Source organism: Aquila chrysaetos, chromosome 15 (assembly GCF_900496995.4).
Source record: "Aquila chrysaetos chrysaetos chromosome 15, bAquChr1.4, whole genome shotgun sequence".
NCBI lineage: Eukaryota > Metazoa > Chordata > Aves > Accipitriformes > Accipitridae > Aquila > Aquila chrysaetos.
The window spans coordinates 30,163,274-30,180,573 of record NC_044018.1 but is presented as its reverse complement, the minus strand read 5'-3'; the positions used below and the strand labels follow the sequence as shown (position 1 = coordinate 30,180,573).

General features: G+C 50.3%; 1 protein-coding gene across 5 annotated transcripts; it reads left to right on the top strand.

Annotated features, from left to right (window-relative positions):
• Positions 1-1,327: 1,327 nt before the first annotated feature.
• SENP1 (SUMO specific peptidase 1) lies at positions 1,328-16,861 on the top strand. 5 transcript variants are annotated; one of them, XR_003926641.2, is made up of 18 exons: positions 1,492-1,587; positions 1,708-1,967; positions 2,724-2,796; positions 2,912-3,071; positions 4,089-4,248; positions 4,571-4,674; positions 4,752-4,999; positions 5,182-5,236; positions 5,573-5,611; positions 5,704-5,788; positions 6,084-6,236; positions 6,475-6,606; positions 7,065-7,268; positions 8,178-8,257; positions 9,958-10,025; positions 13,819-13,903; positions 14,307-14,402; positions 15,028-15,047. XR_003926641.2 is itself a non-coding variant. In XM_041128742.1 (17 exons), exons 2-17 carry the CDS (start codon positions 1,854-1,856, stop codon positions 16,355-16,357), a joined length of 2,055 nt encoding a protein of 684 aa, XP_040984676.1. In that variant the 5' UTR covers positions 1,328-1,435; positions 1,708-1,853; the 3' UTR covers positions 16,358-16,861. The 5 variants fall into 5 exon arrangements, 3 of the variants coding, with proteins under 3 accessions (XP_040984676.1, XP_029892769.1, XP_029892768.1); XM_041128742.1 differs by lacking the exons at positions 1,492-1,587; positions 9,958-10,025; positions 15,028-15,047 and adding exons at positions 1,328-1,435; positions 16,091-16,861; XR_003926640.2 differs by lacking the exon at positions 15,028-15,047 and having other exon boundaries at positions 14,307-14,442.
• Positions 16,862-17,300: the final 439 nt, after the last annotated feature.

The following is a 17,300-nucleotide window of genomic DNA, read 5'->3' as shown; positions in this document are numbered from 1 at the left end:
TGTGCCGCAACCGGCTGTAACAGGATGGGCTGTAGGGATTGGCTGTAGGCATCAGCTGTAACGGGATCGGCTGTAATGGGATCAGCTGTAGGGGTCACCTGTAATGAGATTGGCTGTAATGGGATCAGCTGTAGGGATCGGCTGTAACGGGATGGGCTGTAGGGATCGGCTGTAGTGGGATCAGCTGTAGGGATCGGCTGTAATGGGATGGGCTGTAGGGGTCAGCTGTAACGGGATCACCTGTAATGGGATCGGCTGTAATGGGATCACCTGTAACGGGATCGGCTGTAACAGGATCAGCTGTAACAGGATCGGCTGTAGGGATCACCTGTAATGGGATTGGCTGTAACGGGATGGGCTGTAGGGATTGGCTGTAATGGGATCAGCTGTAGGGATGGGCTGTGTAACGGGATCGGCTGTAGGGATCGGCTGTAATGGGATGGGCTGTAACGGGATCGGCTGTAGGATCACCTGTAACGGGATTGGCTGTAACGGGATGGGCTGTAGTGATCGGCTGTAGGGATCGGCTGTAACGGGATGGGCTGTAGGGATCGGCTGTAATGGGATGGGCTGTAGGGATCGGCTGTAACGGGATGGGCTGTAGGGATCGGCTGTAATGGGATGGGCTGTAGGGATGGGCTGTAGGGATCGGCTGTAGTGGGATGGGCTGTAGGGATCGGCTGTAATGGGATGGGCTGTAGGGATCGGCTGTAACGGGATGGGCTGTAGGGATCGGCTGTAATGGGATGGGCTGTAGGGATCGGCTGTAACGGGATCGGCTGTAGGGATGGGCTGTAATGGGATGGGCTGTAGGGATGGGCTGTAGGGATCGGCTGTAGTGGGATCAGCTGTAGGGATCGGCTGTAATGGGATTGTCTGCCCCATGGTGAGACACTGTCCCATAGGGGGAATGCCCCACAGTGTGAGCCCCCCCGTAGGGTGACACCCCCGTAGGGTGACGGTGACACACTAGAGGGTGACACGACCCCGTAGGGTGACACCCCCCCCAGGGTGAACACCCTACAGGGTGACATTGCCCCCCCGCCCCCAGGGTGACCCCCCCCCCCCCCAGGGTGGTCCACTCCGCACAGGGGGACACCCTATAGGGTGGCAGCCCCCCATAGGGGTCGTCGTCCCCCCAGGGTGACACCCTATAGGGTGACACAGACACCCCCCCCCCCGCCGCCATGGTCTGCCACCCCCGGGACCGCCGCGCCGCCAGGGGGCGCCCTCCTCTTCCCCGTCCACCCGCAAACGGCGCATGCGCCTCTCCAGCCCAGCTCGGACAGCGCCCCTCCTCGCCGCCTCTCTCTCTGAGCGTCACTTCCGTCGCCGCCGCGCCCGGCGTCGAGTTCCGCTTCCGTCCGCCTCGTTGCCGGCAGCCGCCACCGAGCCCGGGAAAGGCGCGCGTGCTCTCGGGACGCTTCCGCTTCCGGTACGGCGGCTGGGCCGGTGTGTGGGGGGGGGGCGGGTAGCGGCGGCGGTGGGCCTCAGCCTCGGCCTGCCCCGGCCGGCGGCTCCGGGACGGCGAGCTGGCCCCGGGGCGGCGGTACCGCCACAGGGGTAAACGGCGGGAGGCCTCGACCGGTACCGCCAGCCGCTCCCTCGGCCCGGCGGGATCCCCGGGGCCGCCGCCAGCCCGTCTCGGGCGCTGACCGGTGGGACCGTGCCTTTCCCTGACGTTTTTCTCGTTATCTTTGTTTTTAGAAGGAAAATCGGAGTCGTCCGCGCCCGCCCTCCGCTCTCCGAGCCGGCCCGGCCCCTCGGGAGAGAGACTGCTCCGCCGGTTTTTCTCAGCCGTCTCCGGGGTGGCTGACGGGGGCTCTTCTTCCTCAGATGCGGCGGCGGAGCCCATGAGGATGGAGGCCCGGGACGCGGCGCGGGCCAACCACGGCTCCGTGTTCAAGGCCTTTCCCCTGCCCTCGAGAGCCGGCCTGCGGGATCCGCTCTCCCAGCCGGACAGCAAGGTGCGGAGGCCGGCTGATCCTCGCCCGCGCTCCCCGGGCCCCGGCGTTGCTGCGGCGAGCTCCCCCCGATCGCTGCCTGGGGGGGGGGCACATGTGGTTTTGGGGGCTAGCGGCTTCTCTGGCCCCCTTTTGCCCTTCCTTTGGTGTCCCTGTGGGTCAGAGGCGCCCGTGGGCAGGGTCTCTCTGCACAGCATCCCCCAAGCCTTGAGTTCAAAACCTCCCAGGTGGTTTTGACAGCCCATCTCGGTAACGCCCAGCACTTCTGCGCTGTGAGAGCCCCGCTTGCACTGTTAGTTACTGGCGAGCGTGTAAAATGGAAATCACGCGTGGAATCTGCCCGTGGATGGTAAACCCGCGCGCGGGTGTCCTCGGCTTACGGCCTCGGCAAGTGCGTGCACGTATCTTGACGCTGCAGTTGTGTCTCGACGAGTTGCCAGCGTTGCTGTGAAGCTGATAATTTTTGCCCTGTAACAAGATGAAATCAGCGTTTGGTTTTTCTCTCCTCATTAAAACTGCCATCACACTGGCAGAGTGGATTTTAGGAGAGGACGGGAGAGCGAGTGACACTTTGGCTGCATTGTCAGACCAGCACCGGTGTGTTATTACACCAGTCTGCTTCAGTAATCGCTAGTTTATAACGATGTGATTGGGGAGGAGCTGTAACGTGTCGCGTCCCACCCTGTAGTTTTACTGCACCTGGGGTTTAAGATTGAGCTGTGCTTTCTTCTAACAAAAAGCTGCGATCTTCTCACACAGTTTTTACCCAACAAGATCAGCGGTTTCGCTTGCCCCGCTGGAAATGCATCCTGCGCTCTCAATTACAGCCCAGGTAAGACATCGTTTTCTGCCCTGGAGTGTCAGTTTTTTGGCTGTTCCCTCCCCTAAGCAGCTTGGGGAGGAAGATGTGGCACTTTATTGACTGCTGTCATGTTTCTCGCCTGCAGAAGTCCCCTGCCCCGAGAGCTACCGGGCAGTGGGGGAGCCTCGAGCCTTTGGCTCCAGCGCCAACGGGCAGTGGAGGGGCTTGATTCCCCCTCTGGGCTCTGTGCCACAGAAGCCGAGGGTGAGCCGAGGCTCTTACCTTGAAGCTCGCAAAAACCCCAGGTGCGTACAGATCCCCTCCGCTTTTAACCCTCCCCGCAGAGCCCTGTGGGAGCTTCAGGTGGGAATTTTACCCGTGCAAGCCACTGGTATCAATGCAGAGCGAGTTCAGGGTGGAAATAGTTGCATGGGTCAAGGTTGGCTGGGTCCGTAGGTGCCTTTTGGTGTTTATAACCTCCCCGTGGCAAAGACAAAGGTTGTGAGCACTGGTTTTGAGAGTAGAAGTAGCGCACAGCCTGGAGGAACCTGTCTCTTACAGAAGCTAGTGGTGTAACAGACCAGTTTTGAGTGTATCGGTGTATTGTGATGGGAACGGGAACATCGTTGCACCACTGGGAAACTGGGGGAGAAATAACGAGTCATCGTTTTGTGATGAAAATGTGCTGGTTAGTGCCTGCGGTGCTAGATGCAGGAACTATTTTTGCAGCTGGTATAAAGTCATGTTGCTTCAGACTTTTCCAGATTGGGTCAAGTCTTTATTGCTCCTGAAGATCCCCATAGTGGCCAGCGTTTGTTTGCAAATAGGGAAAATTAATTTCAATGGGAGAAACGCCAAATCAACCCATGTGTTTTTTCACGGGCTGTTGGGTGAGCCTGAGCGTGGGAGTGGGGAGAAACAAGGTGAGGGAGGGCATCTGCCCTTACCGATAAATAAAAATGCTGAGAGTGGTGTCTCCAGTCGAGGTTCAGCCATTTTGTGGTGTGTGGATGGAAGCAGGAGCTGGTGGATCTGGCGGGAAGGTCTGGCCAGGGGTTTCCAGGCTGTGGCTCCTCGGCCTCGCAGTGCCACCTGGTGGCATCTGTTTGGCCGCACAGGCCTTAGGAATGGTTTCAGATCAAGCTGATGGAAAGCCAGACTTCAGCTTTGAGATGGTTCTTCAAATGCAAATAAAATACCAATTTCTGATCACGGTTAGGTAGCCTGGTTCTTGGCAGGGTTTGGGGATGGGGAAGAATGAGATTACGGGTTAAAGCAAGCATAAAGTCCAATAAAAGTGGGGTTTGTTTCTCTCCTCACAGTGGGACGTCCAACAGTTTTGTAGGAAAATCAAACCACCATTGCCATGCATCAGCTTTTCCAATCAAACCCGCTCAGAGTCCTTCCTGGAGTGGTCCATGTCGCCGCAGCCTGCTTAGCCCCAAGAAGACTCCCCGACGGTTCATCAGCACGGCGGAAGAGGTAAAGAAAAGGCTGGGAGACTGTTTAGTGGGTGGATTTTTCTGAGGAGATCTCTTTTGGGCACCATGAAGTGCTTGAGGCGGCTCTGACTCACTGTCTTGTGCTGGATTTGCTCCTTCTGCCAGGCAGAAGCTGGCTTCAGCTCTGCTCACGTTCAGACTTCAACTGCGGTTGGTCTGATCAAGGCTGATGGCTGAACTCTTGAAGACCCCTGGATGTGCTTCCACCAATTAAATCTCTACTTCCATGTGTATCTGCTTGCTATTCACAGTGTCTTTGTTGAAATCATGTTGGCTAGATGTATCTGGTTGTTTCCCTGCAGACTGTTCGAGAGGAAGAGCGAGAGATCTACAGGCAGTTGCTTCAGATGGTCACAGGAAAACAATTTTCCACGTCCAAGTCCTCTTCATTATTCCCCTTTCATCTGTGAGTATGTAAAATCCTCCTCCCCAGCTGACAGCGCCACATGTATTCGCTGGGAGCTTACTTTCTGTTGTTCCTAGGTCCAGGTGTTCAAATTCCAGCAAAACCATAGTGAAAGAAACTCCCAGCAAGAACTCAAAGCTGTTTGAAGCTCACAGCGTTGCACCAGCCAGTTCAGCGACCAGCATTCTCAGAGCACAGGAGCAGCCGTCACACAAACCGTCTCTCTACTCCACCCCCAGCTATCCCTCCAATATCTTTGAGTCCAGTAACTCCACAGCCCAGCATCAGCAAGAAAATCTACCAGCATCTAACGCACAATCTGAAGGTAAAAAAAATCCCAACGAACAACCAAACCCAAAATGAAGCCTCAAAACCTGGTAATCGACTTAAATGTATGTGTCAAACACGCTTTTTCCCTCCCCCTCTGTATTTGGACTCCTGCAGCAGTTGTGGAAATGGGTAGTAATTATGGAATGTTGTTATCCTCACAAACTTTACTTTCTTTAGGGTCGGACTCTGTCATTTTGCTCAAGGTAAAGGATTCCAGAACGCCAGCACCAAGGTAAGAGACTGTAAAATGGTGTCTGGAGGAAAGGGTGGGTTACACCAGCTTTTTTAATTCCACAGAGAGGTGAGAATGCAGAGTAGGAGGTAACCAGTGGCTTTCTGAATATCTTGTGAAGACAGAGCAGTTTGCTGTAGTTACGGGAACTTGAGTGTGATGCAGCAAACCTCTTTCTTGAGACCTGGCTGCAAATCACTGGCAGATCTGTCTGTAGCTCTTACTGTCGCTCTAGCAGTAGGGCTGTCCTCAGATAATACTTACAAATCACTTCTCAGGCAATTACTTTCCATGTGAAGGAGGACACTTACACCTGTCCTTTCTCCCCCTTTCTAGCCTCCCATTCTTCCAGGCAGAACTGTGGATCAAAGAACTGTAAGTACATGTTTCCTGCTCTGTTTTCCTGTCATGAGTGTTCGTGTGTAGAAATAAAACACTGATTTGTTCACATAAACTGTGCTTTTCAGGACCAGCGTCTATGACTCACGAGCTCGGGAGAGGTGGCGGCAAATTGAAGAGCAGAAAGCACTGGCCTTGCAGCTGCAAAGCCAGGTAACAGAGAGCAGTTACTGAAAGAACAGTCTTTGCAAGTCCGAATGTTAAACCACAAAAAAGAAAGCAGATTGGAAATGGAAAAATGACAAAAATCTCCTCCTTTGGAGTCTGGTGTCTTTGTTCCTTCCCCTTCCCATGGCAGAGCTTTTGGTAGTGCCATGGCCAGGATAAATGCTCACCCTCCATGTCTCTTTCTGCTTCTCCTGGAAGAATGGGCCCCATGTAGCTCCCTCGCAAGCCCTGGGGAGGTGACTCCCTTGGACACCACCTAATTTAAAGGTCTCTCCTTCAGCGGCTGCAGGAACAAGAACACTCAGTGCAGGATCTGGTGGATTTAAATCTTCGAGTACCCCTTGAGAAGGAAATCCCTGTCACGGTGGTCCCAGAAGAGAAAGAAGATGCTAAGTCAGCTGACGGTGAAGAGGAGTTCCCTGAAATCACTGAGGTAAGTCTGCTTGGATCTAGTGTACACAAACAGGTGCTTGTGTGCATAAAAGAACTAAATACGAATGTGATTTCCTGATATCTGTGCATGGAAACAGGTAGCTGTTCCCTTTTGCCATGTACGTTTTGTAGCGAGTTTATCCTTCAAGGAGCAAAGAATATACCTGGGTTTGAATCCAGTCTTTGTGATGGGAATAGCAGGAACTCTCCCTCTAATGCTGTCTGTGTCCTCCCTGTAGGAAATGGAAAAAGAAATAAAGAACGTATTCCGAGGTGGGAACCAGGATGAGGTCCTCAGTGAAGCTTTTCGGTTAACAATCACTCGAAAAGACATTCAGACCCTCAATAATCTGAACTGGCTCAATGATGAGGTGAGGCATCTACCTTGGACTGTTAAGACATTTTTCTTTGGCAGTATAAAGTAGGTTGAAGTGAACAAATGTGTCTGCCTTCTCCATGCTGAAAGGGGTCAGAGAGTGAGTAGTAGGTGTGGGCTGTGGTTCACGCTCTGGAGCAGTTTATCTGTGGGGAAACCCCTGTGTAGACCAGGCACTTGAAGAAATAATAATATTGGGAGGAGTGGGACTGACCATGGACATGATCAGGGGAAAAAAAAAGTAAATCTTAGATATAGAAGATGGCTTTCCTAAGACTTTCTGGATTTTTTGAAGGTTTTAAGGCTGTTGAGCTGTTGTAAATCCCCCCGGGGACAGGTCAGAGGGACAGGTGGAGGCAAAAACAATTTCTTACCTAATTTTGCACAGGGACAGAGCACCTTATGCAGAAGTGTCAACACTCTAACATGTCCTGGATGCTTTTTCTTTCCCAGATAATTAATTTCTACATGAATTTGCTGATGGAGCGGAGCAAAGAGAAGGGTTTGCCGGCAGTTCATGCGTTCAATACTTTCTTCTTTACCAAATTAAAAACAGCAGGGTACCAAGCTGTGAAACGGTGGACTAAAAAAGTGGATATCTTCTCTGTGGATCTCCTCTTGGTGCCTATTCATCTGGGAGTGCACTGGTGCCTAGCAGTGAGTGCTTTAGTTATTCACAGTAGACCATAGCTGGAGCAGGTTGTCCTATAATTTCACCTGTGGTTGAGGCTAAAATTTCATGGCTCTTAAGTGATGCAGTTGTCAGGTGTTTGTGCGTGGAGGGGGGAAATTTGTGTTTGTGGCTAAAATCAAACTCTAGAGTGAGTCAAAAGATAGCTGCAACTTTCTGGTGCATTTCTAGTCTTTAAAGAAAAAATAGACAGCTGCGAAGGTCACATTAGGCTAGCTTATTCTCCGGAGAAAGATCTCATTTCCACATTCCCACAAACTCACCTTTAGAGATATTGCCACAGGATTGTTTTAGAGAGATTTGGATGACAGATACTGCACAGCTTTCTCTACCTCCTGCCCCTGATTTGTTCCGTCCCTTCTCTTGGCTGCTGGCACCTGTGCAGTAAGAGATCGCGCGTGGCTTTTAAGCCTGCGTCAGCCTCCTTAGCTCGAACCTCCTCCTCGGATTGTTAAGCTGCCCAGAAAGGCGGTGCTCGTGCGGGTGGGCGGTGGTGTGGAAATGGGGCATGGGGCCCCAGAAAAACCACCTGGGGGACTCGTGTCTTGAACTGCTTAGTTATGCACACGTCAGGTGGAGCAAAGCCTCTGTAAACTTATCTGTCTGTGGCTTTAACAATAAGGATAACAGAGTGCTCTTGTGTTTTACTGGGGTGCTCTGAGGAGAGCCTGATTTAGAGATTCAAGTGGTTAAATAACGCAGCAGCAAGGGGGGATTTTGGGGAGGGCTGTACCAAGGGTTTTAGAAGTCCTCTGAAATCCTTCTCTGCTGTGAAATGGTCTAAACTTAACTTCTTTCTATTGGCAGAGCATGTGTCCTGGCAAAGCGATGAGCTCCTTGTGTTGCGCGTTATTAATGAATCTCTCTTCGTGTAGGTTGTAGACTTCAGGAAAAAAACCATCACCTATTATGACTCCATGGGTGGAATAAACAGCGAAGCCTGCAGGATACTGTTGTGAGTAACAGTTATTTGAGTTGTGCCTGTTTCAAAATCAGACAGCTTCTTATCTTGCTCTGGAAGCAACAACCCTTCCATGGGGACAGTCCCTTTCTGGGTCCTGAAAGGAGGATTCAGAGGAACATCCTGGTTTTCATGCTTTGTGTTTCACCACACGTTGCTGACACAGTCCACGCTTACAAAGCTGGTCTGCGAGAGAGTCCTGTGCTGATGGCTTGTCTTCATCTCTTCCCAGAAGATCTGTCAGTGAGACTGGTGTTACCTTTGTGGGTATAGACAGGTTTCAGACCTGTTCTATTAAGGACATCAGGCTTTACCAGTCTTACAGAGTCATCTTGGGCATCATCTTTAGGAGGAAAACAGCTTCTTGGACCCTGAGGGATAGGGGTCCTTCCCTTGTCCTGCAGCCACTTGAAGAAATGGCATCTCCTGGCCCCTTCCTCCAGGTGGGAGCTTCTCCTGCCTGTGGCAAAGATCACCTCAGTAGCTTGGCCCTTTGTTTCGAGAAGGAGATTCTGGAGAGTGCGATGGTATATGTAGGGTGCGGGAGCGTCTCTTGCATCAGGCCGTGGATAAAGGTTTGCACGGGTCTCTTCTGTACTGAGTTCCAGCAAGGCGTTACATGCCGTACCATGCCTCCAAACCAGAGCTGGGTGAAAGTTGTTCTTCCTGGGTTCAGACTGCAGAGGAGGTCTTGGTTTTCCCATCCTGAGGGGTGCTCCAGGAGGGAGCGGAGCTGGCTGTCTACTCTGAGCCCTTGTAGAAGAGAGGTGCTTGCATGTAAAATCCAGAACTGTTTTCCCATATTTGGAAGCTGCTCCTGAATGGAGTGCAATTAAAAATGAGCTACTCTCTGGGCAGGGGTGAAAAAAAACCCCTCTTTTTGAAGGTCTGTAGTCACGTAGGGCTGTCAGGCTTGATACAAATCAGATTGCAAAGTGATTTATGAAACACAGTCACCAGCTTCTCTGTCGTTCCGATGTTGACCCTGGGTCGGCCGTCGGTTCTGTTTCTCGTCTCAGCTTCGCTCCGACGCTGACTTGGGAATCTGATCCTGAGTCTTCTGGCATGAGATTGAGTATGTCAGCGGAGGCGTCACTCATTCAGTCAAGGAATGTGAATAATGATAAAGACAGACAGCAGACAAATGCCATTTCCAGTCTGTTTAGCACCTTCGTTTTCCAGTTCAGGTGCTTTGCAGTCTGCGTGCACTGGGTTCACTTAAATAACTGTAAAAATAGCTGTTTCCCTTTTCCACACTGTTCTGTTATGTTGGCCTAAAGGGAGGAAAGGGAAAGGAAGAGTATAAAATCTTTGGAAATGGCTCAGGGCAGCATCTCTTAGCTTTGCAGTGTGGCTTCTGTCTGTGTTCAAGAATGGTGCAAGCAGAGCTGGCCTGCCTTAGGGCAGGGATGGTCTGGGTGAAATCAGTTCCTTTCAGCCTGAATTTCTTTGATTCCAAGGAAGAAGGCATGGATGTCTGGTGAAGTGAAGCACCTGGGAGGTGAGAGGGGGACCCAGGAGTCCTGCCCGTGGTTCGTTTAGGGGTCTGGGACGAGGAAGCAGGTCCCCAAACTGCTGGTAGAGAGTACCAGAGGATACAAAGTGCTTCGGCCACTCAGGGTGAGTGGTAGAGAGCCGGGATTTCAGGTCACTGTTGCCCTGGACGTAATTGTTTTCCCTCTGTTTCCTTTTAGGAGGCTTTTATTGGTTGAATGCAGTGGGAGGATCACACCGGGAAGAAGGGACGGAGGTCCTATTCATGGTTAGTGACCCTTTCATGCTTTCAATCTTTAGAGCTTCCTAAAGGTGGTGAGTGTTGTACCATTAGCCAGACTTTACAGAGAAGGGAAACTGAGGCCCAGGGAAGGTAACTGATTAAACACAAGGGCCACTTGGCCAGACTAGGAATGAGTAGGGACCACAGATGGTCATGGTTTGGTGGCTGCCGTGCTTTGTTTCAGTATCTGGGCTTTCACGCAACTTGGGTGTGAGACCTGGAGAGGGTTTTAAGAAAGCTGCCTCTGTTTTTTTGGGGTTTCTGCTTGGGAAACACGGTGCTCGGTATCTCAGCTCTGCTGAAAGGGTCTGTGTTTTGGAGCAGACATAAACCAGCCTGTTAAAATTAGTTAAAACTTGATTCTAGTGTACCGAGGCTGGAGGAAATCTTAGGGGATAGAGTGCACAAAGCGACTCATGCCTGTGAAATATTCTTATCTCCTGCTAGCAGCAGCGCTTGAAATGCTTACCTTTACATGCCCTTTACTTCAAGGCTCTTGGACATTTAGCAGTATGCTGTGGAGTTGATTTCAACAATTCCCTAAGGCACCTGGTCAGGTTTTTGTGTGTGTGTGTAAGCACTGTAGAGGGCAAAAATCCATTTTCACATTTAGGAAAATGAGATTAAGAGCCTGCAGTATTTGATGGGGCATCTCGGGCATGTTGGGTTTTGATTTGGCTTGTAATTCTGCTTAAAAATTCTGTGTCAAGCTTTTTCTCCTCGAGGTCCTGACAAAGTTCATTAAATAAGTTCTGCCTCCCAAAGTTGTCCCACGATTTGAAGTCAAGGCATTTTCTTTCAGTCCCCTCCTAAAAAGGTGGTTCAGGCTGTTTCCTAGGCAGGACTGGTGCTGTATTTCTTACATGATGTGTCTGATGTTCACTGATCTCTGTGTGCAAGCTAGATTGCTGGAGGCTGCTTTTAGGAAACCACACAGGTGATGGTCACAGTCAATATGAACTGTGCGTAGTGGGTTATTTCCTCGCTGTTCTAGAAGACAACTCAGAATTTCCTGGCTGCTCTGCATGTGTCGGCATTGCAGCTGTGGCTTGTGGTAGTTGCAGATAAAACTGGATGTGCTGAAGCCACCTGATTGCTTTATTTGCTGAATCTCCAGCACCATTTAAACTTCACTGGTTTCTTCCCTGTCTGCCAGACGAGTCTCGCACTCGGATCCTCTCTCCACCCCCACTCCATATGTGCAGACCCGGTCCACGCGGAGACGTTGCTTGGAGGCTCATCCCGGTTCCTCGTGTGATGCATCCTTTTATTTATCTGCACAGCCTCACTCCCTGTCTCTAATGTGCAGAACAGAGTGGGCCGTGTGCTGCTGCTCTTTTTTTAGCTGAGGATTCAAGTGGGTTCTGTAGTAGGCAGTAATTGCCAGGATTTTTTTTTTTTATTGCAATTGAAATGAGGCTGTTAATTAATTAATGTTTTCACCATGTTTTTATTGTGATGCAGATAGTCTACTCCCTTCTTCCAGCCACCGTGCTGGAGGGTCAGTTCACCCTTATTCTGAACTTGTTGCGAGGAGTTTCTTCATCCATCCATTAGGTTTTATTTTTGGAGATGAGATATGGAGACTTCTCATGCTCAGTGAAAGGGTTTTTTTTTTTTGTTGTTTTTTTCCTGAGATTTACCCCCTGCTGATCTTGTCTTGTCCAAACTGCAGCCGAGGCAAAGCAGCCAAGCAGAGAGCTTCCCAAGAGCAATTACAGCAGTTGCTGGCAGCCAGCAGACCCTGTGCTGGGGAACTGGGCTGGGAGTGTGTGTCCAGCTAATGAAGGCTGATAGCAAATGCTTGTCTGGACCTGATCTGGTCTCGGGGGACTGCCAGGAGGGAGACTTCCCTCCTTGACACTCTTAGATCCAGCAAAACTTATTTCTGGCTGCTTTCTAGGGATTCAGTTGCTGGGATGGGGTTGTCTCCATGTCCAGAGGCAGCTGGGTGGTTCTGCTGCCACTTTGAGTACTTGGTTCAGCGGCCCCCGGGTGTTTCAGGGACTCCTCAGCCCAGGAGAGTTTTCTTGAACAGTTTTTTAAAGTCATGACAGAGAAAATTTCCGACTGGCACCAAGACACCAAGTGTGACCCTACATCTTTTGGCCTTGTCTGCGGGTTGCATCACCCCCTTCTCCCATCGCGTTTCGGCGTTTACTAACAGCAAGATGCGATTTAGCCAAGTCTTTGTGGATCAGATTTCCGAAAGATGGCACATCTCCCCGCGTTGGCGGCCAAACCTGTCTCCCTCTCTGCGCCAGATGCTCTCTTGACCCCTCCGTTCGAGCCAGCAGCATCTAATCCCTTGCTTTTCCTTTCCAAACTTTCTGATCACAGCCGTGACAGTGAGAAGGCTCCTCAGGCTGTTTTGAGGAGATGCCAAATGTGCAGGAGATGGTTTCTGTAGATCTTCCGAGTCCTTTTGGTAACCAGGATGAGCAGAAGGTTTCTGCAAAGCTGAGTATCACTTAATGATGTTGGCAGCCAACAGAGAGGGGCTTCTTTACGGCCACTAAGAATGTCTTGGGCCTATCGCCCTGTCTCCTTGGGCTCCCTCTAGTCTACCTTTATGTCTGTGTCCTTCCTGAGCTCCCTTTCCATACTTCTCAGTGAAGGGAATGGTTCACGGTGTTCATGTCTGCAAAGCAGAATGCCTGGCAGTTGCTTGGGCATGCTTTGGGCATGGTCTTGGTAGAGTTTCTAAACTTTTTCAAGGAGGCAGGAAAAAACCCCTAATTTTCTATTCTTCCAGTGGTATAATTTAGGCCAAACTGGAGGAAGCCTCTTTGGGCAGAGGAGATGGGCCAGTACCCGTGAGGTTTCCTTGTTCTCCAGTTCTAGGAACTGGAATGGGACTGGCTCTGCGGCTCTTCTCCCTCTGCTGAAGGCTTGTGAAAGGTATTTGACATCCCACGCCCGCCACAGCTGGCTCCTTCTCCCACTTTTGCTCCCTGCTTGACTCAATCCCTATAAAAGCATCTCAGAGAGGACTGGTGTGGCTTTTCCCAGGGCTGCCTCCCCTCCATCCCCAAGCCTCGGACCTTATTTGAGAAAAATCAGGTCATCTTCCCTAGTTTGCCTCTCCTTGAAAGCACTTGCCATCTCTCTTCTGCTGTGGTAAGAAGAAATCAAATTGGGAGTGGAAGGGAAACCTGGGAGAAGAGCTCCAGGAGAACATCCGCCAGCAAGCTGAACCCACCACCCGCCTGGAGAGGAGCTTCGTGGTGGTGTTTTTGACACTTTACACACAGGGTGATTGTTCCAGAGCTGCTGGGATGATGTTAGGGTTTTGACAAATTTGCTTCTGTCTACCTTCCTGTTAAGTAAGATCCTCAAAAGACTAGAGGCACCAGTTCACAGGACACCGTCAGAGACGGAGTTCAGCTCTCCAGTCTCCCCTCAAGTATAACGCTCTGCTTGCAGGAGCCTGTTGAGGCAGCCCTGTGGCTGCTGAGCTTTTCTCTGCCATGAGTCACTCTCTGATGAATTAGATTTGTTCTCACTGGTTTATTTGTGGTTTTGACTCTCTGCTTGGCAGGTAGTTTTCTTGGATGAGTTTTTAAGTTCTGCTTGGTCCTCCTTTTGAACGCCTCAAAGCCCAGGTCTATAGAGCCCTTTTTAAAATGGTCAGTACTGAGACAAAAATATTGGACTTCAATTTTGCATTAATTCTGCAAACATGGCAGAGGACATCTTAGGTAAACTGACATATAGTGTACTGGCTGGTTTCCCCTGTTCCCTTAAGTAAGCTTTCTTTGTTCTCTTATTCCTACAGGCAATACTTAAAACAGGAAAGTCTTGACAAGAAAAGGAAAGAGTTTGACACTAATGGCTGGTCATTGCTGAGTAAGAAGAGTCAGGTAGGTTTGTGCAGTCAGAGGTTTGGAGAAGGGGTCTCTTGGTCCTCGCGTTTGTTCTTGAGCCAGAAGCACCGGACACGTTCTCGTGGTGACTCTAGGGGGTGAACAAATCCCAGATCTTCAGTGGCAGGCTGCTTTACTGCAGATTCCCAGCCAGCCCTACATGGAAGTAGGGAGGCTTTATTGAGCCAGGAGTGCCCCAGTGCCACCTCGATTCCTGCTGCCCACCCTCTTTTCTTCATCTCCCCTTGCTCACGCTGCCATTCGCCCATCCATGCAGAGCTGCCTTGTCAGGACTCATTTGAGAGAGGTCCTTCACTTGGAGCTCTTCATCCTTAGATGTGAGTGTGTGGGGGCTGGCTCCTCTGGAAATGACATTTGGTTTTGTGTACTTCCACTAAAGGAGATCCCACAGCAGATGAATGGCAGTGACTGCGGGATGTTTGCCTGCAAATACGCTGACTGCATTACCAAAGACAAGCCTATCAACTTCACTCAGGTAAACCCCACCCTGGCATGCCCCTTTTCTTGGGGAGAGACAGGCATGTGGCACTTACTTGTGCATATTCTGATTTTTCCAAATGCCCTTTGCCTCCTTGTCTGTGGGTTTAAAGTGCCCCCAGTGTGCGTGGGGATTGTACTGCTGCTCCTTGGAGTAGAGCTGACACAAGGCACTGGGGCAAATTTGTTCCTCTAAAGCCATCCTGGGGTCTTTTGTTGCACCGAAATCCATGCTGTTGTACCCAAATCCATGGGGCATGTCACCAATGCAGCTGGGGAAAGCTCACAAACCCATAATGGGACCCACTCACAATGGTAATGAAAGTGGGGTGTTGTGGCTGGAATCCCAGGGAACTTCAGTGTTAACGTTGTCGGCCTCCATGGAATATCCCATGCGTGAATATTTTACTTCTAATTATTAGAGAATATCATCAGAGTTACATTATTACCTAGATCTCATCTGCTGTCCTGTTTTCAATAATCAGAAAGTAAATTTTCCCCCAAGAAAGGCACCACTTAAAAAGCTGCACGCAGGAGAATGGCTGTTCAATGCGTGGTCCAGCAGTGAAAGACATGCTGATGTATGTTTTCTCTCTCTTCTCTCTCTTTCCCCCCACCCAAAGCAACACATGCCCTATTTCCGGAAGCGAATGGCCTGGGAAATCCTTCATCGCAAGCTGTTATGATGATGTTGCGCCAAAAGCCGCTTCCTTGCGAGATTGTATCAGAAGTGCCCAGATTTGCCCTGCTCAGCAGCCTGAGCTGTGGCAGGCGTGGACCTGCCCAGGGCTTCAGTCAAAGACACAGCAAATGAACTCTGTATCATATTTTTGATAAACACCATTCACGGACCAATGCGCAATAGAAATGTTCAGAAGCACACTTGCCTTTTTTTTTTCCTTTTTTTTTTTTTGTATTTCAAGACCTATTTTTACAAGCAATTTCAGGTGCTGAGACTTGAGGGGGCAGCTTTGGACATTCAAGGAACTTTTTATTTTTCTGCTTTCTGCAGCTCTTGCTGCCAGCTTTGCTGAGCTGATGGCGTGACGCGGGGTGGGGAGGCTGGATTTCAGGGGAGGGGAAGGCACTTACATGGTTCTGGATGCTCTGCGCACTGGGAGAGCTGTAAGTTGAGTGGCCTATTTGGGGGTGGATGTAGGGAGGGTTTGCTTGTAGAGGAATGTTTTTGATGTGTCCTCTACTCCTGTATTATCACCCCTCTGTCCTCAAAGCCAGCATTTTCTCACCCATCACAAACTCTGTCCCTGATCACCTATCCTAACATTATAACCTGGCACGCTTGGTTCTCAGGACAGCCTGGCTGTGGGCTTCGGAGAGCTGGGCAGGGGGCTGGAGGCAGGTCAGGCATCCCTCGAGGGCGGCAGGCAGGAGCTGGGGGATCTCTGAAAGTAACTTGTTTGTTAAACGCCACTTTTGCAGAGTCATTTTTCTTCCCGAGGAATTGGTCTCCCAGTTCTTTAGCATCAACCGTTTACGGAAATTCAGGTACAAAACTGTAGAGTAGAGCTGATGCGCCATCGGATTGTTTTGTATATATTTCCAAATGTTTTTTTCCGGAGTGACAAAGAACAAAGTCTGCGTGTGCGTTGGGTTTGTTGGTTTTTTTGGGTTTTTTGTTTTCTTTTTTTTTTTTTTTTATCCTGCCCTGGCTTTGCCTCCTCGCAGGAGCTGGGGCCGCGGCTTCTTGCCACCTTTGTCCTTGTGCGGAGGGCCCCAGCTGAGCGGAATGAATTGCTCCTCTCTCTCCGTGATATTTTGCACATGTTTTGCCTGGGGATGAAGGCTGACGCAAGGTCAAAGGTTGCATTGAAGGCAGGCACCGTAGTCAACTCGAGAAGTGCTTCCAAAGGTATCTGCGAGTACGTTCAGCGTGCGACTCCCAGGAGCCTTGAGGACGAGCTGCATCCCCATCTGTCACGGGGGAAGAAGTAAAATATTCAGAAGCACTTAAACCCTTCCAAAAATGGGATTTTTGGGGATGCCCTGATGCTTCTGAACATTTTACCCCCAGCGCTTTGTTCCTCTGGGCTCCTCGGATGGTCTTGGATGGGGCTGTGCTGATGCTTTCAACTGTTTTAATTTATTCTCAAGTGCGATGTGGGAGGAAGCGGCGAGTGTTTGACAAGCTTCCCAAGCCGCTGAACCTGCTTCTTTTCTCTCGTGTACATAACCCTTTTTAAGTATAAGTAAAGAATGAAATAATGTCCACTTTTGTATTTTTGTCTCCAGATAGGGAGGGATATTTTATACATTTTTCTCTACCTGTAAGCAGTAGTTTTGTACAAAATTTCTCCCTTTCACCCCTTGCTCCCACCAGGTTGTGTTCTTTGTAGGCTGATTTGTACCCCCTCTCTCTCCCCTCTGTGTGTTTTATACCAAGTTCATTTACTACCTTTTTCTATCTTTTACTGCAAGTAAAGATCTGAGGAAAAAAAAAGTAAGGTATCTTTTCTCTTTTTGTGCGCCTGTCATGATTCCCTGTTAAATAAAACGAGCTGTGAGGTGCATCCCTGCACCAGGAGCTGGAGCGTCGCTGTTAGTGAGCAGCCCTTGCTCAGGGAAGGCTATTTTGTGTAATTCACCCTCTAGTTAAAATAAATCACTCTCAGCAGGCTCGGGCACTCCCAATATGGAAGTCTTTTAGCCCAATTTGATGGAGGAAGGAGCCAGAGCTGCTGTGAGCTGGAGTTAAAAGGCCTTTACAGTTGTGCACTGGGTGTTATCGCCCTTGATTTTGCTCCTTTCTGGAGCTGGAGGTGGTGAGTGGGGAATGGGGATCTTGTCCCAGTAACCTGCTTTAGGGCTTCGTCCCTTCCCACCCCTGGGAAGGAGCTTCCAGCCCCCGCCACCCCGCTCTGAACAGTAGTTCTGGGCT

Coding starts and splice junctions, on each gene's coding strand:
- SENP1 (XM_041128742.1), top strand. CDS start 1,854: ATGAGGATGGAGGCCCGGGACGCGGCGCGGGCCAACCACGGCTCCGTG. Junction 1,968..2,723: donor TCTCCCAGCCGGACAGCAAG/GTGCGGAGGCCG, acceptor CTTCTCACACAG/TTTTTACCCAACAAGATCAG. Junction 5,612..5,703: donor GAACTGTGGATCAAAGAACT/GTAAGTACATGT, acceptor TGTGCTTTTCAG/GACCAGCGTCTATGACTCAC.